General features: G+C 39.9%; 1 protein-coding gene across 6 annotated transcripts in view; it reads left to right on the top strand.

Annotated features, from left to right (window-relative positions):
* Positions 1-21,917, top strand: part of sema6e (sema domain, transmembrane domain (TM), and cytoplasmic domain, (semaphorin) 6E) — a 172,768-nt gene that overhangs the window by 98,830 nt on the left and 52,021 nt on the right. For all 6 annotated transcript variants that reach the window (XM_051956794.1, XM_051956795.1, XM_051956793.1 and 3 more), the window contains 6 exons: positions 200-402; positions 5,147-5,261; positions 6,988-7,045; positions 12,415-12,471; positions 12,881-12,982; positions 20,982-21,072. In XM_051956794.1, the coding sequence (XP_051812754.1) occupies positions 261-402; positions 5,147-5,261; positions 6,988-7,045; positions 12,415-12,471; positions 12,881-12,982; positions 20,982-21,072 (565 nt within the window). In that variant the 5' untranslated portion in view covers positions 200-260. The remainder of the gene's footprint in view (positions 1-199; positions 403-5,146; positions 5,262-6,987; positions 7,046-12,414; positions 12,472-12,880; positions 12,983-20,981; positions 21,073-21,917) is intronic.

Below are 21,917 nucleotides of genomic sequence, written 5' to 3' on the forward strand. Positions count from 1 at the left end.
CAGTTATGTAACTGTTGCACTTTAATATTGACAAAAATAAGGATGCATCCTTATGTATCAGCCCAGTATAGATTGCTGAATTCGGAGTCATCCAACTTGTAGTCTGTTCCATGAAGGTATTGACTATGTGTTTGTAATAACACTGAGATGTGTCAGATGTAACACTCTGTAATCCTGATATCCTTGTGTCTCATTTTAGGTGGGTTGGGTGAATCTGCTGTGGGCCATGTGTTTCTGGTGAGGTCTCATCTTGTGCCAAAATGAGGCTGATGCCCAGCTCGCCTCGACCCATCCTGCCAGCCTTCTTGGCTCTCACCTTAGTCGCCTTCTTACCTCAGCTGTCCTCAGGAGCCACACCGTTCCCCCAAGACCTGGAACCAATCAGCATTGTCGGCAGAGAATGTAAGTTCAAAATATGTTGGGTTGCCATGGTGATTCCTGTTGCAGGATACATGTAAAACTAGAGAACTAGAGCGAGGGTCACTAAGGCATTGCATCTCATCACTGGGGAGCACGGCTTAGTGAGATGTGTTTGAAGCCTTGTTCACCACAAGTGAATTTGTAGAGGTTTATTCCGCTGCTAGAGTATTTATTATCGTAATTATTTTGTTATATTGACTAGCTGTGAAGAAAGGCCATTTCATCTTTGACCAGACGTGCATGAAAACGCACATCTCAGTCAGAGCTGAGGTGCACGCATACTTGGACATTTGCAAGAAAAAGTCTCTATAGAAAATTGTCAGCTGTGACTTTTTCAACATCTAACTCACTTCTAGATAACTGTAATCAATGTGAGCCTAAACTGATTACAGTGAATTGATAAATATAAACTATGGCACATTTTTGAAAGAAACTTCATTTTGCTTTGGGTCACTAAAAACACACAGTACTGTATGCCACAATGTCATGATTGGTTTAAACACATACAATGAACCTATAATCATAATTTTTTCTCAAACAAAACAAATTGTCAGACACATTTTGTTAATTCATGTTACACTTTCCTTGGAATCTTTAATTAGAACAAATTATATTTATGTCATGATACCACAACTATCCATTGGTGACAGCTGACAGCAGCTAATGCTGAATTATTACCCAGACCCAGGTGTAACCATATTATAAGACAAGATTTCGACTGAGGAGACTCTTCGACACACTCAAGACACTGCCTCATCGGACAACCCTAGGGATTTGTCAATGGCACCCAATCATTGGGGAGGTCTACGGAAGAGATCTTGGCTGCTAAATGTAATGGTCCATAATTGATTTAAGAGGTGGCTGAGACCATGACCCACACACTGTAATTGATCTATCTGGAAGAGAATAACGCAACCATTAGCAGAAATAGCTGCGCTAATAGTGCTATATGTGGAGCTCCGTCCCAGGTGTAATGAGAACAATTTGTCACCTCTGCTTCCAGCAGGTGACAGCATGGCACAAGTTCCCTCAAAACTCTGTGAGCCATCCATTATGAATCGTAGCACTTCGTCTGGGCAAAGTCTATGAAATCAAATCGAAGTGACACCTCTTTTTGGAAATTGGGAACAAGACTTGTCCAGCATCATGCCTTTTAGTGAGTGACTGTATTGTGTGTAAGTTTGACAAATTTAGGCTTTAGAAGGCCTGTGCAGATATTTTGTTCTGCACTGATCATTTGAGTCAAGTGGTTTGATGTGGAGGGCAGATTTAGATGTTTTTGTTTACGCCAAAAACTGCATCAGATGATTTTATTGAACATAAACAGGGTTCTCACCAGGATTTTTTTTTCAGCGTAACGGCAGGTGATCCTGCACGCGCGCAATAGATGGGAACGCGCATGCATGCACATGCGCAATAGACAGGAACGGGTCGATCGACAGGAAAGTACGGCTGAGGTGGGGAGACATAAATTAACCTAGACAGGCACCCAGTCGATAAAAACAAGCGCACATGGCGTTATCTGTCAAAATAACAGCGCAGCGGCCCTAATCACAGTGTTAACCCTTCCTGTTCGGCCCCCGACCGTGGTCAGGAAGCCCGGGGTTAACCCCCTTCACTTCCTCAGCAGCCGTAGAGGCAAAGACACAGGAGCCCAGCCGTATCGAAGAACACTGCAGCCTTTATTGTCTATCAACAGTGACTGAACCGCACAGTACTGCCAACCCAGCATCTACACACCTTCTCTCCTCCTCTACCGAACCGACTGCCGTGTCTCTCGCTCGCGCTGCATTCAAGGTCGCTTGGACATCTCGCTCTCCCCCTCTCTCCCACACACACACACACACACACACACACGCTGCTCTCTCTCCCTCTCTCATGACGGAGCCGCACACTCTCATAACAACAGCGTAATCTTTGAAATGCGCTGGCGAAGCGGCCCTAATCACAGCGTAATCTTTTAAACTGACAGCGTAACGGGCCGTTATGACAACGTAACGGCCCGTTACAGCGTAACGGGTCGTTACGCTAAAATGCGCTGGCGAGAACCCTGATAAACTTCTGATTTTGACCTGTCCGTTGCTACCATTTCTTTACTTAAGTCGGGAGATCATATGATGGTCCATCTCTTTTACTAGCCATAACTGAAAACATCAAATGGCTGTTAAATGGTTTCGTAATTCAAGTCATTTGAACCACATCATAGTAGATATCAAACAGCATATAGTTTCCTATAACTTTTTCAGATTGTTTCTTACGTGGGGCAGTATATTGCACTTAACTTGACATGTACACAAAGCGCTGAATTGATGTCTGCTTTTTTCCTTTAAGTACTAGGTGAGAAAATGAAATACGATCCAGGAGTTGCAGTTTGAGAAATACATCCGTGAATTTACAGCTTATGAAATGCCAAAGCACTGTATAACTGTTCACAATACACTGCATTTTAAAACTCTGGAAAGATATCACTGTGGTGACTATTTTATCTCTGTCTGGACTACTGAAGTTAACGCTGAATATGTAACATAAATAACTGTTTCGCTTAGTATTGTATTTGCTGCGTGAGTCATGATTTTAGTGGGAATGGTAATTTTGACATTTCTCTTCCACTGAAAATTTCTGTGGTCTATGCCAAACGAGCATCTGCCCTTATGTGTAGAGAATTTATATGTAAGCCGGAGCATCTCTGTGAAACTACAATGTGTCATTCATAATGGTTAGGTTGTGGCTTCTTTTACCTTTAAAAAATGTACTGTGAGTTGGACGTTGCACTTAAATACATTTCATTATTGATAGTGTTTTGAGTAACTGTTCAGCTCTTGTTGAGGTAGAGAGGGAAATGTGGTGGTTTGACTCAGAATATGGACATGAACCACCAAAGTGTACTGCCACCACAGTTTCCTAGAGACTGATGCAATGGACCAAAACCAAAAATGTCTCTATGTAACATAAAAAAAACCTGACAAATTCTAACACTTGGGAAGCAGGGACAAATATGTGTTCACTGATCAACTGAAGGTTTACTTGCTGTAGCAGTTTTTGACACGATGTCAGCAGTGGTCTGAACGCAGCCTGAGAATGTAGGTTTCTGGTTTGATTGAGTCCTTGGCCCATGGAGCTCCACATGCTTCTTACAGCATGGATCTTAAGTAATCATCGCCTGCTTCTGGACTTAGCCCAGAGCAGTCGCCCAGCTGCCCCCAAACTTTATAGGATGTGAAAGTGCCGAAGTGTAATTAGAAATCGTCATTTGCCAGGGGGAGGATAGCAGGGCGAGCCGGTGAGCCACTGGGAATCTCTTCACCAGACAGCACAGCAAGGTCCAGCACTCAGCCAGACATTAGGCGTTTAAATCTTTAAACAGTCGATTCGAGACGAGTGGTTAAGGGAGCGTACGGCTCCCTGTAGAGAGACTAATTTGAGATTGTGGTGTATTTCTAGCGGGGATTGCTAATTCAGCAGCAGCCCAGGTCAGATGGGAGGCTGGAGGGCACTTAATACAGTACTTTACAGACCCAAAGCGCTATGGCCTTGAGCTGAATCTTTGCTTGGTTGGAGGAAGAAAAAAAAAGCAAGCAGCAGGGGAAGCAGGCTCTGATGTGGAAGACAGCCTGGTGTCAGTTTTGAGGCAGGCTAATTTTGTTTTTGCTTCAAGCATCTCTTTTTTTTTTTTTTTTAAATCATGCTTTTGCCAGGCATGTCCTTCTACTGACTAGCTGTCATTTTGTTGTTTTAAGGGTTGGGCACCATCTCCTATTGTTTAAATGAATATTTCCCTCTAGTGAGTTAGTCTGTTGTTTGAGTAGGAGAAGGCAGGATTGAATTAACATGCAGTAGAGGAAGATTGAAAGAGCAGCATAGTTGATATTATATCACAGCTTCTTGTTGCACCACTTCCTTCAGTTGATCTTATCTAACATTTTTTGTGCTACTCTGCACACACGTTTTCTTATACATGAAAACCTGATTTCCATTGAATTGTATACTTTGGTATCATTTATAATGAAGACCTTTAAGTGCACTTTTGTCAGGTTGAGCCATTTAAATTGCATTCAGAACAACAGTAAGTTGAACTATTGTGACCTGGAGACAGATGTTTGCTATTTAAATGTGGGTTGACCAGACAACAGACTTTCCATTGAGATGCTTTTGATTTGTTCCCTTGTCCTCACTTGGCATAGTCCCCAGTCGTGTCTGTTCATAAATGCTTACCAGGAGCCATTTATTTAAATCAGATTGACTTTTATGACACGACTACCTAATTTGCAGCTCAGGATGCTATTTTGTTTCCCTGCTCATCCACCTCCACAAGTGCACATTAGCATACAGTGTATGTTCTGGGTTTTCAGCACAATAGGGCAAATTGTAACCTTCGGTTAACGTTTCTTAAATTGCAAATAACACTGTGGATAAATGTTTTGCCACTGTTTTCCTACTGTCTTTTTAGAAATGTGAAACTGCCAAACAGTTGGTTGTAATAGCACAGACACATGACAACAGAGCGAAAACCGCTTGCTTTTATTTTCGTACTTTTGCAGTGAATTGTCAGGGTTAAGTTGTGACTTTATTTTCCAGTCTTGAAATAATGCTTTCCAACAAAACGTCTGAAGGAAGTTGTATGTTAGTCTCATGACTTCTAATCTTTACTGAGAAGGGGTTATCCCATTACCTTTTGGTCTTATGAGTACTTGAACAATGTCTTCTTCTCTCCTTTTCACCCATGCAGCCTCCTACCTCTACCCCAGCTTCCAGGGATTGATGTCAGACAATGACACTGTCCGCCTGGGCCTGGATTTCCAGAGGATGCTGAGGATCAACCACATGCTCTACATCGCTGCCCGGTCAGTCATCATTACTCTCCTGCTAATTTAACATTGCAGAATATCTGACACAACCCTGTTAACATTGTTTACTGAGGTTGATAATCTGACTGTGGTTAAAGTGTCGACCAATCCTTTATGTGCCCACACACATACCACCTACAGCTGTTCATACTATAAATATTTGCATGCTGCTTTCTCTGTTACCTACATGTGCAGGTTTTACAATGTGATAGCTAATGATAGTAATCTCTTAAACATTTACATACACAATGTGAACTTCTGTCTGCAAGTCTGATCATGTGGGTACACATACATCGATGCACAAAGACTCCAATGATACGTTTTTTCACTGCTGTTAATTCTCGTGACTGTTCCTGGTTGTTTAGTCCATTAATGTGAGCAATTATGATCACAAGTTTCCAGCATCCAGGCCTTTATCTGTGGAGTTCTTGTAGCTTGATCAGCAGCCAACAAACCCTGAAGAATCAATTTGATTATATAAACAATGCAGCTAGTTGTTTGCCTTTTATTTAACCATAAAGTTAATTAAGCGCAAGTCAATTCAGGTCTTGTTTACACTAATAGCAGCTGAAGAGGTAAATGGGCACCTATAAAGGGACATGACAAATTAAAATGGACAAAATGTGCACTTAACAGGAAGACAAAAAAAATCTGCGACCAAATACATTGTAAAAGACAGCAGAAAAGATTTCAACAGTGTGAACATAGCAATCATATTCACAGATGCCAAAGACACCAAAGGAGGAATCCACCCAGTAAAATGTGATGAAAAATAAATGTGGCATAGTGGTTTACTGGTTGTTTATCTGTGAAAGCTTTGATAGTGTCTTGAAAGTATAGAGAATTTTGGAAATTTATAACTTCCCAAAGGTAAATGTATCCAAATAGAAACTTTTAGCATTGTGTAACGTATCTTAGGCAGCATCTAGACACAAAACTGCTTTCATGTTTGCAGCTTTGGCAGAATGTCTAGAATCTCAGGTTAGTTTTTTTGCACCCTTAAGTAGATTTGACTTGCAGTAGTCTTTCAGCAAGATACACATTTAGTAAAAAAACACAGGCAATAGGCATTTTAGTACATAGTGTTTAAGGTGCAAATGATCCCTAAACCCCCTGAAAAATACAATAATAAACATACATGAACAAATTAGGTTTTCCAGTGCATCTCTGTCTGCTGTAATTGCGCTTCACTCCCCCTCTTAATCAAGATGTCGTAGGTTAATTATCTAGAAAGTACAAGATGGCACCCTCTTCCCTATTTTCATTGTGTGAAATAAATTTTGCTATAGTTTGTCTGTCTCAAACTGCAATGCTTCCACCAAAAACTATATCCAGAAAGGTATGGAGATCCTTAATCTACGTAAAATGCCTCAAGTTTTCCAAAGCTGTATACATCAAAGTTCATGCCTTACTTCTCAAAGTAATTCATATGGGTTTTGTCGATAGTTGGAAAACTTACGGTGTCGGGAAACTTTTCCGAGGTCCTGAAGCCAAGAAGCCAATAAAGTTTGCCTGTTAATCCACCTTCCAGCCTGTATTGTTGAACAGCTGTGATCAATTCTATTGAGCGAAATAGAAGATATTTTTTTCTTTTTTGGAAAGCAGGTTTTGGTGAAATGGTTGGATCAGAGGCTTATAGAGCTTTCCATTCAGAAAGCAGCAAAGCTGACAAAACACATGTGGAGATGGCCCTGTTAATGTTCTGACTCTCCCTCTCTTGCAGAGACCATGTGTTTGCCATCAATCTTGCCACCTCATCTGAGCAGATAATCCCACAGCAGGTAGGAAAGTCTGTCAGCAAACATGATTGAAAATCTTCTAGCATGTTCACCTTGTTGCCTTTCGGAGTACTGTCTGCATTAAAATTATAGATTTGTCTCCAACACCTATCTTTCAGTTGATACACGAATTTGGGTTGATATCCATTTATTAACTGGCATATTATTTCATGTAATCGTATTCATGCCATTTATTCACTGGCCTGTGCAGTGTTCGGTTGATTTCCATCATAGAAAGCTTCCAAGGCAAGTTCTTACTGACTCTGACATTTAGGTACTTTTTGGTCTCTTGATCTTTCAGAGTCAATGCCAATAATATATAAGCTACCAGCCTCACTTGACAAATTTTGGCTGTTTAAGGTTAAAATAGATTTTGGAATTCTGCGGTTATTAAATATAAGCTGAACAGTAAAGTCTGTCACATAAGTGAGCATGGAGTTTTTTTTGTCAATAGTGATTGTCTGGGTAATATATCTCCCGTACAAATAGACCTGCACCCATTTCAGGAAGAGTTTAATGCAAACCAGTGCTCTTTATTCGCCATTTGAACTCTTGTTTTTCTGAGCTGTAATGTGTTTTTCCAAAACAAAGTCTCTTGTAACGTTTGTATCTCATTATTTTCCCTTCTACCCTTGGCCTGCCTTTTCATTCAAGTATTAAGCAATCTCTCTTCAGACATACATCCACCACAAGTGGAACTGTGCTCTTGTTGCTTTTGAAGTGCCATGCTCCCTCCTATCTGAATCTCATTTGTCAAACATGATTGCACTTAAATAAAAACCCTCTGAGGCCTGGACTTTTGTTTGCTTGTATTTAGATTCATGCCAAACACAGACACTCATTCTGATAAGGCCACCACTCCATGTCGAGGGGATCTAAGCTATCGATTAGGGTGTAGACTGTGGTATAAAGAAAAAGGATCCTCTGAGCTCTCCACTGTTGATGGTTTTTTTCAGTTGTTATATGAGAACTTAAATGATGAATATTTTTATACGATGCATTTTTCAGCCATTCACTCAAACCACTGCTGCCTCTGGTGTGACAGCAGGAACTGAGTGGAAAATTATTGAAGACTGTACCCATATTCTGCTTTCACTTTCTCACTCTCCTATTCCTGTTATCCATCTGAGCTCGATCGTTAGTGTGTGACTGACTCATATCACCAGAAAATGGTGTGTCCTCTTCATCGCAGATCCATTCCTTCATGCAGGCTCATTTTTAAAGCCCCTCTTCATTTTTCACACCAGGCGCTCATTCACATTCTCCCCTTCACTGATCTCCCTTGGCCTGGGTGGCCATAAGTAATTATTAGTAAACCAAATCGAGCGTGGACAAGGCAAGACCTATTACCATAATGCTGACTCCTGCTGAATCGTGACAGATCTTCACAAAGTTGCGCCAGAGGTGTCCCACACAAAGACCTGTAAGGAAAAGTAGTGGCATCAAAATCAACAAATAGTCTTTCATATCCTGATTATGAAATAACAAGTTGGGCCTCAAAATTCTCACTGGGCTTATTGCTAGTGTTATTTTGTTGGTGTATTTGCTTATGTTTTATACAAAATGGGACAATCAAAGATGTGCAACACCCTGTAGCGCCAAGGACATCTAGACGTACAGGAGAAGCCTGGCAATGTTATATTTTTCTTGCTGCTAAAGAATTTCAATCAAAGATCAAAACCAACAATGAATCAATCCTACTAACAAGGACTGTCTATGTATCCAAAATACCATATATATTTTTTTCCCTCTGGTTCACAGAGCTCCATCAATGTCAAAAACACATCAGTGAGCCTGATCATTGTAGCCTGATCATTGTTACAACATTTCTGATTCTTGTTTTCGATTCTATCGTACATAAATTCTCCAGCTGGAAGAAATCCTCTCTACAACAATGGCCTATTGATTCTTTTCCAAGCAGCAATGGGAAGCTTATTTTAAAAATGTATTTTGATACACTTACTAATCACCAGTAAAACATGTGTTCAGAAAACTAATCCAAGTATCACCTTCTAAAAGTTTTATTACACAAAGTATATTTACCTTTATATCAAACATTACATGTAAAGGGAAGAGACAAGGTTCAACTACAGAGTCCCACAATACAATACTTGCAGTCAATAGTTAGGCCAAAGCTGCTAAGCTTTTTTGTAAATTTGAAAAAATATGTATAATGATAATTTATCTAACTGCTTCAACTTATACCTTAAATACTTACTTTCTTGTCGTAGTCTCCAAGTCACATGTTGCCTATTTTTTGGTTACTTTAATAATAAGGTCACATTTGTAGAAAGCATCCATACATGCAGTAATGTTTCCTGACATGAAGGAAAATATTTCTCCTGATGACAGCACATCTGTAACACATGATTAGACAAGCTGCTAAACTGTGAAACTGTGTGGTACAATAAAATCTGTCTGAAGTAAAGTACATAGTGTCATTTACTGCGAGTTCCTGATTTCCTGACTTGTTGTTTTGGAGATGCTCATATGGGTCTTGCTGCCGTTTCTTTGGGCAAACAGAAACCAGAAGGTGTGTCTCTTGCCAAAGCTGACACTCCCAGTGGGCAATCCTGGCATGGTAGCATTTTGCCCTTCAGTCTATTTAAAAATATTTTTTGAAAATGTTTTCCCACTATTAATCCCCCATTTTTACTTTAATTATTTTTTTATTTTGTAAAATATTTGTTTTGCATATGAATTACGCAACTCCATTCCACATACTCCATTACTCTCCAAGCCTGTTTTTAAGAATGTTCCCCCTCAACAATGTGCAACAGACGAGGAAGGCCAGTCAGAAAATGCTGAGAGAATTATTGACACATCCTTGGTTCTGATTTGTTCTTGAAATTCGTTGACAAGAACGAAAGACAAGAATAACGGCAGCCGTATTCTTTAATATATTCCTTATTATATTTATCATAAACAGTGGATGTGGAAAAATGTCTGTGCTTTGTAGTCGTGAAACAGGAATCTCTTCACAAGAGGAGCATGTCTCTTCTTCGAGAATGCTGACAGTTTTTCTGTCTACCTTGTAGTTGAATTCACCTGTTCCAAGTACTTTCTGATTTGACTGCTGGGCTGAAAGCTATCCGACAAAATCGAAAACCAGCCCTGAGAAAAAGAACAAAGGGCCTGTGGGATAAATTGCATTTCAGGGCCTTATGGTCCAAGAAAAGTGAAACTTCAACTCCAATAAGGAATCAAAATGTATTTTAAAACAAGGTGGCTTATTGTGAGGCTGGAGCTGGGGGGTAAACGGAAAGACTCTCTGGCTTTGTGCAATACTTCCCACTATGTAACACTCTGGACTTGAACTCATCTTTGGTTTTGTTATTATTTTTTGTTTGTTTGTGGTGTTGTTTTTTTTGTTATACAAACTGTGATGTTCTTCATTTAGTGAGGACACAGGGACATACGATTCAAGGTATTTCTGCAACGCAGGCACACTATTTAATAGGAACACATAATACAGACACAGAATCAAGACAATAATTTTAAATGTGCTTTAAAATGTCATTATTCATCCCCGTGATAAATGTTGATTTATACTTGCTATTAAAAGTCCATTAATGACAGAGTTGCACATTGTTTGCTTACAGAATGAGGAAATGCTTTGAAATCATATCCAAGTGTTTTCAAGTGCCAGTGGACACAGAGCAAAGTGTAGCCAAAAAGTACAAGAAGTTCCACATTGTGAATATTCTCTGAGGTCATGATTATAAAGCCAAGAGTGACCACATGGCAAGAATGGTAGAGGCCAAGAAAAATCCAAAGATCTTCACCAAGAACATCCTGATGAATATGCGCAATTGTGGTTTCTGCATCTTGAGGCAGACACTGAACAGTGCTGGTATGCATGGACACTGAACAATGCCAGCAACACTTCAAGACAGACACACAGAAGTTCACCTGGACAAAGAAGAAAGCGTTTGGCCATCAATTCTGTGGACAGATGAGATTAAAAAAGTTCCTTGGACATAGGGACACAGCTTTTGTTTGGCAAAAGAAAGGAGAAGCACTGCTTGTGGTGTTTTTCAACCAGTGGGTCAGGCACCTTGTCAGAGTAAACAGCATCATGAGAGAAGGGCACTACATTAAGATTCTGGAGGAAAACTTCAAGCAGTTTGCAGAAAAAAAAAACTTGGCCTTGAGCAGCACTGGAAATTCTAACAAGACACTAATCTGAAACATACAGCCAAAGCGGTTAAGAAATGGTTAACAGAAGACATTCTCCACCTTTTGCAGCAGAACAGGCACAGTCCAGACCTAAGTCCCATCAAGAAAGCTGTTGAGGGAACTGTAGAGGAGAGGAGAGTGATGGCAGAGAAAACCTTCCAACCTCGAAAATCTGCATGTTATCAAAAAATGGATGTGTCCAAAACCCCAGTGAAAGATTCGCATTTATTGAAATGCTTTGACTGCTGTTTGTGATGGTTTCAAGGAGAGTGAATAGTTTGTGAAATTGAATTTCTATTAAAAATATTTTTTAAAACACAAAACTATTATTATCTCTAGCACATTGTCCTACCATCTTTTGTCACTTAGTTGTCATTTCTAATCTTACAAGTCAAATAAAACAGTATGAATCAAAATTTGGCATGGGTATGAGTAATGTGTGAGTAAAATCAAGTACTCTAAGTATGAAACATCAAAAGTGTCATTTCAAACTCTGGCTACAACACTGGATTTGCCTGCTGTTGCTCAGAGGCCATCCCATAATACCATAGCATGTCATTGACTAAGACATCAGGTTTCTAATGCTCACATGCTGTTGGGAGTTGTTGACAAAAGGAGCTGAACTGAAACAGGCGTGTACATAGCTGAGTATTCTCGGAGGCATCGATGAGCTCTGAGAAAATTTGGTCAGTAAATTAGCTGACAGTGGATGGAAGCACATTAATCCTTCAGCTGGCTGAGCTTGTTAACAAGTTGATGGATCTTTTTCTGTAACAGCGCATCGGGCGACTGGAGCTGTGTGTGTAGGATAAGGGCAGGACTTTTGACCAGGAGGTTAATTGCGGCTAACTCACTCCTCATCATATACACAGTGACGTGAAACGACGATCTTTCTGTGCTTCTTTTGTTTCCGCTGTGTGTATGCATTCTCAAAAATGCAGAATAATCTTGCAGAGGGATTTTTTTTATCACAGACAAGCCACAATGCCCACTGATGAGCTGCTCAGGCTGCCGCAGGCATCCCCAATATTTCTCTGTTTGTTTGTTTTCTCCACCGTAGTTTATTGAAATTAATGAGATCTTCATCACAGCTGTCTCGTAATAGCACTTGAACGATTAAGCTCAACAAAAGCTGGGATGGGGAGAAACAGATTGTCTTTGAGCTGACAGTTGGCTGTCTGTTAATTTTTCAGAAACTGACTTGGAAGACGAAGGATGTGGAGAAGTGCACTGTGAGAGGGAAAAACAGCGTGAGTATTATCTTCCAGACACATACACATCCTAGTTTCTCTGCATTTTTGTTCTTAGTTTTCCTTCTCAGTTCCTTCGCTCTCTGCATTTGCCTGTGCCACCGTTTCTTTCACAGTGAAGTTCTGTAATAAGCAAAGGTAGTGTGCTGGTAGCTTATCAGAATCGGCACCACAGCCATCAGGAGACGACAGACTGGGGTTTTGGCATCGCATTTTACTCTAGAGCTGCAGTGAAACCACAAGAATCAGCCTGGGGATTACGATAATGGCTGTTGTGTGTGTGTCAGCCAGTAAAATGCACCGTCTACCTGCTGCAAGTCCTGCTTTGATTGTGTTGCTTGCGTGCCAGTAGCCAACATGGACCTGCTCCCTGATGAACAATAACATCAAGCTGTTTTCCTCCTGACAGGACGAATGTTACAACTACATCAAAGTGCTAGTGCCACGCAATGACGAGACGCTGTTCGCCTGCGGCACCAATGCTTTCAACCCCACCTGCCGTAACTATAAGGTAAGATGCTGCACTGCTGTGTACTGACTCTTGGCCTCAGTTACTGATAAGAGATCATATTACAGCTGTTATGAGATCTGTTTAGCTGTGTCCTTGTGTGCTGTTTCAGTTGCACCCCATTATTTGATTTGCCAGTGGAAATGGCAAACTGTAGGCTCAGCTAATACCATGTTAGTGGCTTTATGTGGAAGTGCTATTACCAGGGTTATCATTTCATAAGTACAGGTCAGAGAGACGGAATATATGTCTATACACCAGCAAAAGTGGCAAAATCCTAGCCTAGCCGCGCTAGACAACCCACGGCAACGAATTTAATTCTCTGCCAGGGTCGGTCTAGTTACCCTCAGTAAGCCTCAAGGTTGGATGCTCCTAAAATTGGCCGACGAATCACCATGAAGTGTAGAGTCAGAAGGCGGGCATAACTGACGACAGAGGCGCGACGATTCTGACAGAAACAACCGGAAACAACTAGCCTAGCCATGCTAGACAACCCACGGCAACGAATTTAATTCTCTGCCAGGGTCCACAACAAAAACGACAACAGTCGTTGAACTCCATTAGCACAGTCTCTGAATAATCTTTCTGTTAACATGTCTGTAATATACATGAGCTTCACCCATTGACTGTATAAATAAGGCTTCACCGAACTACCGCATCCTCTGATTTCCGGCGCTCTAGGAACTCCGTCAGCCTATTCATTGTGCTGATTGGTTGTATACCTACCCAATTGCTGCAGAGTGATTTGAAAGACCACCTTTTAGCCCACCTCCCTACCTGTCGAGAGTTCCTAGACCCTTGTGTCTTCAGACCTGGGTCTAGCGCGGCTAGGCTAACAAAATTCTGCACAATGTTGCGATTTTACACAGTCAATGTGCATTCCACCAGGGGGAAGACAGTAAAGCCTGACTGATGCTGAAATTTTCAGCTAATATTTTTCAAGAAAATCTGTATTTTAAAAACTTTGCTTGTGGGAATATGGCTGTGATATAGGTTAGTAAAGAGTTGGGTATGTTGATGTTAAAGACCTTCTCAAAAATAGTGTTTTTATCATACAACAATATAATATGATGGCAAAATATTGTGCATTATTATAAATAAATATTAGCAAGCACAAATAAAATGGGCAGCATAGAATAAATTATAAAAGAGGAAGGTCAGAAAAACATATGGAACACTTGTACTTAGTATCTTCTTATCAGTACATCTGTGATTGTCAGCTAGAGCGTGAACAATGGATGACACTACTTGGAAAAATACACCCACTGTGAAATAACACCCACAAAGATGGGTCATACCAGGTTGAATGCAGCATTTGTCAGCTATAAAAGAAGTCTGGCAGTCAGCACTTCAGTTTGTGTTCTCAATGATGATCCAACAAACAGCTGTGAGCTCAAACTGCAGACACTGGAAAAATGATTAAATACATCAACAGGGACAGTCTGAACAACCGTGGCACAAATGCCAAATGCAGACAGCTACGCTTATGAAGAAGCACAGTTCTTGTACACTAAAATTTTACTACCATATACTTGTTGACACATACAGCTCTTTTTTAATCGTGGCGCTAGACATTTTCTCCTGAAAGAGACATGAGTCCACATATTTATCAAATATTAGCAGCACTGAGCTCAAACTGTTCACTGTGAGTGTTGCCATATTTTTGTTTTACACGACCAGGGGACTTCAAATGCTTAATGTTGGTGGAACAATATGTTGGCTCAACAACATGAAGGGAGAGCAATCTGTTGACAGGATACAAAATATGCTGATGGTAGTGATGATACAACGGCTTTGTTCACACCTCTGACACGATAAAGCTGAGGGAGGATATGGAGGGAAATGGAATGGGGAAAGACAGTACAGAGTCGAGGGACGAGTGCACACCAGTGACTCAAGCACTCAGCTGCACCCCGTCTCCTTGGTTATTCCATCGCTCCAGCGATAAATAACAGTCGTGCTAGTTGAGGAAAAGCACCATGCTTTAGTAGAGGAACAGATACCTTTTGTTTAAGGACAATGCGAAGGTAAAGCTCCAACAGTTTGAGGTCTGTCAAATAAAACACGACATGACGTTGCACTGGAGGCTCAGAGGTGAGATCACAGGTTTGGACTGTGAATCACAGCCAGCGGCCGTTAGAAGAGGAGGGAGTTTAAGTTCTACAGTACAGACTGTAAATCTAACAAAGCGGGGGAGTCTGAAACCCAAAGGGGAGCTGAATAATTCTAGACTTCACATTTCACTGTTATTGAACCAGCCAAGTGGTTCATATTAGGGGGTCAGAAAACCCAGGGTCCTTCTAGGGTTTCCAGGTGAGTGGCCAGCAAAATTGGATAATAATTAGACTTAAAGGATTTCATAGGAAGAAATGGTATTAATGAAGCATGTTTTCCCACCGTGGATGCCAAAAAGATGTATAGACCAGTGGTAGGTAAAGCAGTGTGAAATGTAATTCAGTGAATTTGCTCGAGTACTATACTTGATGTGTGTACTGTGCTGTAATTATGTAGTAAAAATAATATTATATAGTGTATTAAGTTACTTAAATATTTATTGTACCAGCTTTATACTTAACAAATAGGCCAGATTTAATTACTAATTTCTTATTAGATTACAATTTTACACATGTAAGAACTGATACGATTGTAACATTTTATGTACTCTTATGGATTACTTTGCTTAATACTATATAAATAATTAGAACTGACTCCAGTTTGACATTAGGCTAATACATAAGTTGTTGTAACCCACTATTAATATTTTTTCTGCAATATAGTTGGATAATTTAATGGATTTTGCAAGCATTATCAACATTTTCTTTCCATAAAATCTGGAAACACCAAAAAACATGAAATCTTAAAAATGAAATCCTTCCAAAGTTTAAAAATATACTGTAGCTCTTCCATCTTTGTTCTATGCCCCTCCCACCAGACAAGCATGCACTTTAAACTTGTAAAGATAATACAGCTAAAAATCAACATTCAACAACATTCATTTGTGGCTCCACCTGGGAGTCAAACCCCACTCTCCTGGATGAAAAGTCCCCTATCCACCCCATTATTCCATTTTCCAAACGCTGACAGCACAACCAAAAGCCAAAAGGTGCAGAAGTGTATTTTCCTCTTAGACCACTTGAATTGCAATATTCTATGAGGTTAGGAAAGTTTTTCTTCCCCCAGTGATGCACAAAAAAATTACTGCCTACCCCAGATTTAAACCCACCTCAGCTTACCGCACAACTCGTGTCTGCTGCGTCGACTTCGTATAGTGTTCGAGTGAAATGTTTTTTATTGACATTTTAGGGAAAATAAAATAAGAAGCATTTGTTTCCTGCATGTGTTGGTTAGACAGCGCTACTTTAAATGCTGAAGTCACAGAACAGTGTATGTGTGTATTTATATGCTGTATGTGTGTGTGTGTATATGTGTGTGTTGCTGTTTTTTGGTTAAATATAAAGCAGTGCCCCATTCCTACCCAGAGGTGGGTGTATAACATATACCTGGTATAGATAATAGTCCTGTATTGCTGGTGTTTAACAGCAGGAATAACTTCAGCAAATTATAACATGAACAGTTTACCTGAAAAAATACAGTCAGTATGTTATTAGATTTTCATTTCCACAGTGGGACAAACAAACAGCTGGGCAATTCTTTTTCCAATGTATTCCATAAATACACAAACATTTGTAATAAAATGCAGTTTAGAGCATGACAGAGCCTGCTAAACTCTGTAAATGGAGTTAGAATATGTGTTAGGTGTCACACTGCTTCCATGTAGTGGATCTTTAGTCCTGATTAAATCTTTTTCTCACTTGTGGCTCCATATCTTGTAGTTACATATGATAATGAGAACGCCACTCCTAGCTTTGGAAACAAGTTACTGTGCTAATTAGCTAGACAGGCTTACTTCAGAGGACAAGCAGGCTCTTTCAATTATTTCTTACACTTGTGCGTTTGTGTTTTGCAATTTGCAAAGGTGGTAACCGTCCATACACTTCCAAATGTGAATAAGACCCTGACTCTGAATAAGACCCTGTTTATTCCCAGCTTTGGAGAAGCAAAAGTCAACATTTCAGTGTTGAATTGTTGCCCAGTCAGGCTGATGGCACCTAAGTACTTTCCAGGATCAAATCCTGCCTTGGATATCCTGAAGGTCCTGCAGAGAGGTTGATGTAAAATGTTTATAGAACTGTGCACTGACCTACATTCAAATGTTATCACCTCCCTGCCACTCACTCCCTTTGGTAAAGAAGCTGATTTACAGTTTTGCCAAAGCATATCCACACATTTTTGCTCCTTCTCTCTGTAATCCCCCTCCCCCATCTGTGTTCCACACCCCTCATCTTTTTTCCCTCATCTGGAAAAATGTACAAGAGATGACTATCCAGACAGCTGGGGAGAGAGGGAGGAAGTATAAATCATATCAAGGAATCTGTCTCTGGGACTCCTCGAAAAATCTGTGGCGGACAGTAGGGGATTGAGTCTGTGCGTGCATGCGTGTGTGTTGGTCAAAGACGTGAACGGATGAACCACCATAAATAGGCAGCTTCACTGACCAGGCTGCTGAGACAGCTGGTCTGTAGACAACAGAGAGGCTGTCTTCAGCATGCGTTGATGATAAAACAAAACCTTGAAGCGTCAAAACCGTCTGTCCTCATCTGCCTGCTAGAGTAACAACCCCGCAGTCACTGCACAACTGCTGAATCCTCAGTTGTCTCTGATTTCAGACGTCTGTTTTTTGTGATTAACAAACTGCTGTGCTGAGAAGTTAGTAGAATACGTTAATTTCTATTCAAATGTTAAACAGAATTCTATTTCATTTGAAGAGCACAAATGTTCTGATTAAACTGAATTATTTCTTTTTCTTTGGTTGAACACATTTTTTTGATGACGATTTTTGTGGGTTTACAGTCACATTGCTGAAGTTTACTTTGGAGGAATTAGTCCTTACTTAATAAGTTCTGCAGAGTACAATTAACCCCATGTGAACCTTGTGAGTGTAAAAAGTATTAGTTTTTGGCATTATGGTAAGCACTTGTCAAGAAAAACATCAAAAAATTAAACATGCTGAGTTACAATTACCAAGAAAACTCAAAATAAAAGTGTCCCACTGATCTAAATTTGAACATTTAATCCCTCTGTGTGAATATCTTACTGTGTTCAGTCACATTCTTTTGTTTTTTTCTTGCTTCTCTCCATGTGTCTGCTTCCTGTGTTAAAAGCCAAACTGCAAAAGCCATTAAAAGCACTTAGTCTTTGCCACTTTGTGAACTTCACTTCTGTGACTCTCATGTTTTTTGTGAAAAGCTCTTTCCACCAAATCTAACCAAAGTTCACCCTTTGATGCTGTACAGGAGGTGGCAACACAAAAAGAGGCACAAGTGCAATATAATGCTTTTTGCTACAACAGCAACACAAAGTAGAGACTCAGTCAGAACACTTGAAGCTCCAGAGAAGTGGAGGGCAGAGCTGTTGTGTTGGATTGCATCAGGTACAGGGGTGTAGTGGAGCGTAAACACACACACACATTTAAGAATCTAAAATGTTTTTTCCTACACATCCCTGGGGATATTTCTGCACAGTTTAGATGCCAAAATTCTATTGTACAGTTTTGAATTGCTTATTTACTCCCCCACCAGATGATCATATTGTCAGCTGTACACAGAGCAGCCATTAACCCAACACCCACATGTCCTGGGTTTTTACACCTAAATGGCTCCAGATGAGCTCATAAAAACTGTCAGATCGCTCTGTTATACCAGAGTTGGCTTTAAGCTCAGTGTCTCGGCAGACCTCGGTAAAAAGATAACCGTAGTGTTGTACAGCGCAAAGCAAGATGCAATATACAAAAATCATACCCATTAAAATTCATGATCTGATCTGATAAAATGAACATGAAAGATCCATTTTTTTTATTCTGATATGCTAAAAACATTTCAATTCTTCAATTCACATCTCTTTTTTGCAGTTGAATTGCTCTCCAAGTGTTTACTGCAGCAGAGTGTGACATGTATTAAATGAAAATATAGATTTGACATTTTGAGTGAAAGTAGTTAAATATATAAATAAATTTATGGTACATGCACAACAAAATGTAATCATGGGTACAATCTGCTCCGCGTCCATCTCTTCACTTCATTACTCTTAAATGAATGGATTTCTTATGAACTCATCGTTGCATAGATATGGTAATATCTAGATTTAATATTTTTTGCAATGCTGTCATTGCATGTTTATATATCACAAGAAAGAAGATAAAATGAGCTTTAGACTAAAGTGGTCACATATTTGTACATGTGTGTTCCGTCCCCAGAGACCAGAGGATGAGGGGAGTGACACATATAAAGAAAACTGGATAAAGAGGCAGGAGGACTGATCATGTAGCGGAAAAGTTATTTATTCACAAAAGAATAAATCAAACCAACGTCCAACACAAAGCAAATCTTAATTATAAAGCTCATTCCACGATATCAAAGTCCTTTGAGCACGACACTATTTAGGTTAGACAGAACACAAGTCACCAGCACTGCACTCTAGCAGCTGGCCTGGCCCACAGGCAGCGTTGATCAGGTTGGCTCAGCTTTTTACCACCTCCGCTAATTGTAAGGAGCCACAGGTGCACCTGCCCACTCCCACCCGACGTACCCTGTGAGAACAAGGGAGAAAACGGGGGAAAAAACACACACACAAAACCCTACTTATTCACATACGCACACCAAGGAATGTAACAATGCAGAAGTAATAACATTATAAACACAGATCAGCTTTAGCAAAGTAATATCTTTACTGCTTTTTTCCCCCCAATTTCACACTTCTGAATCTTTAAGTCAAGAAGTTCCTATTGTTTTATGACATCGGCCTACTAAATATCACACTAAACAGCTGAACCTACCCTTTCAAATTCTGCAATGTTTCCCGCAGGCTGACATTGCGTCCGATTTTGTATGAAAAGTAAACAAAAAAATAGCAAATTTATGTAAACCGTTTATCTAACTTTGCATCATAACACTTGAAAAATTGTATTCAAAAGATGAGAACAAGTCACCTGTGTGCAAGACGGCAGTGGAGGCCCAAGACACAGTGGTCCTTGGGGTCCCTTGTTTAAGAGTTTGCTTGTCTGCTGTAAGAAAATGACAGCAACGTCTGACAGGCATAAACCAAACCTTCTAAAACTTATCAATTTCATAATACAACACATTTTTTCCCTAAAAAAAGGCCAATCTGAAAAATAAAATACAAATATTGTTTAATTAAATAATGAAAGATCTGGATAACGTACTGTAGGTGGTTCTAAAACAAAACAAGATCTTAATGACTAGGATGTCATATGGTAGAATGACAATAGAGCAGCAATTACACAAACACATGTCAGATGAGTGTGACATAAACCAAGCCAGTGTGCTAATAGGCTGTTAGTGTGTATGTGTGTCAGTCACCTTATTGCTACAGAAGGTGTCAAAGCTGCTCCACATGAGTTCAGCCTTCATTCGTCACGCACACACATACATATACGCACACTGCTGTGTTTTACTTGTTGTCGTATTTGAGGTTTACAACCTTGTTAACAGCAGGTTGGGAAATGGCAGCTTAATATCTGCGGCTGAGAGATAAACTGTCCTCTCTGCTTGTGACGGCAGGACCTCAGACTTCACACACATCTTTTATGGAAATGACCCGCATACAAAACATCAAATAAAACTAATCTTTAGGATGCATGTGTTGCTTTTTTATTAGAACAGATTGTTGTTTTTTTTACACATCATCTTTGTTCAATCGCAGTTCTGACTGCATTTAAGACTTTTGGTGTTTGCAGCTCATCGATTTTGCCATTGGAGCAGCAGACACTTCATGACTTTACAAGTGTAAACACTGACACTGTTTTCGTGTTTACAAATGTCACTGTTATTTTTTTTTATATCCCACTTTTCTGTTGAGTTAGCATTACAGCTCTGTATATGGCCTCATAAAGCATCCTTTTGTTGCTGTGTCCTCTCTGACCTAGATGTCGACACTGGAGCAGGAAGGGGAGGAGGTGGTGGGTCAGGCTCGATGTCCGTTCGAATCTCGTCAGTCCAATGTCGGCCTTTTTGCAGGTGAGTAGCGCAGAATGACCCTGTGGTTGTAGAGACGGTCCTGTATGTGAAACCTCAAGTTCCACTGCTGCTGATTTTGTATTGTTATATATTTTCTATTGAAATTCAAATCGGTTTTTACTGAGTAAATATAAAGTCCTTAAAGGTAACAAAAAAAATCTCCAAACTTGACTGATTACATCTACTTATTCAAATGAGGTGAATACGCCCACAGAGCATCTTGAAGCGATGTATCAGTGCACCAACACCAGCAGACTTGCATGATGGGATGGATTTTAATAGCTCACTAGTCAAGACCAGTTTTCAAAATTCAGCTGTCTTAATTCACTGAATCAAAAGTGTAACCAGTGTGTGCAAAATTAGGTGTTTTTTGAATTATCTAAGTGAGCATTTTGAAGGCATTTTTGTATCAGTCATGTCTTTACATTAAAATCATGTCAATTCTCTGTTATTATGTGACAAAGCAAGATAACTGCCCATAAATATATTACCTCATTATGATAATATGATGCACCTTGTGTTCGCTCAAGCATGATTCAAGTCAGTTTTAATCATTTTCACGTGGTCATGGTTAGTCAGAATGTAGAAGAGTGTCCTTCAGTTTTCCAAAACACACCAGCATTCGTTGAGAAATAGGTAGCTGGTATGTAAATTGTATATGATTTGTCATAATTTAGCTTATATGTGTAATTGTTGGATGTGCTCACTGAGCAGGAAGATGATATAATATATACTGGAATATATTAAGCTGTATGTTGAATTCCACCATTGTAATTTTATGTGGGTAAGAGCATGAGCTGCAAGCCTAAAATGTAAATGTAATTCAGTATCTAAGCATGGATCAT

Source organism: Acanthochromis polyacanthus, chromosome 12, assembly GCF_021347895.1.
Source record: "Acanthochromis polyacanthus isolate Apoly-LR-REF ecotype Palm Island chromosome 12, KAUST_Apoly_ChrSc, whole genome shotgun sequence".
In the NCBI taxonomy this organism is placed as follows: domain Eukaryota; kingdom Metazoa; phylum Chordata; class Actinopteri; family Pomacentridae; genus Acanthochromis; species Acanthochromis polyacanthus.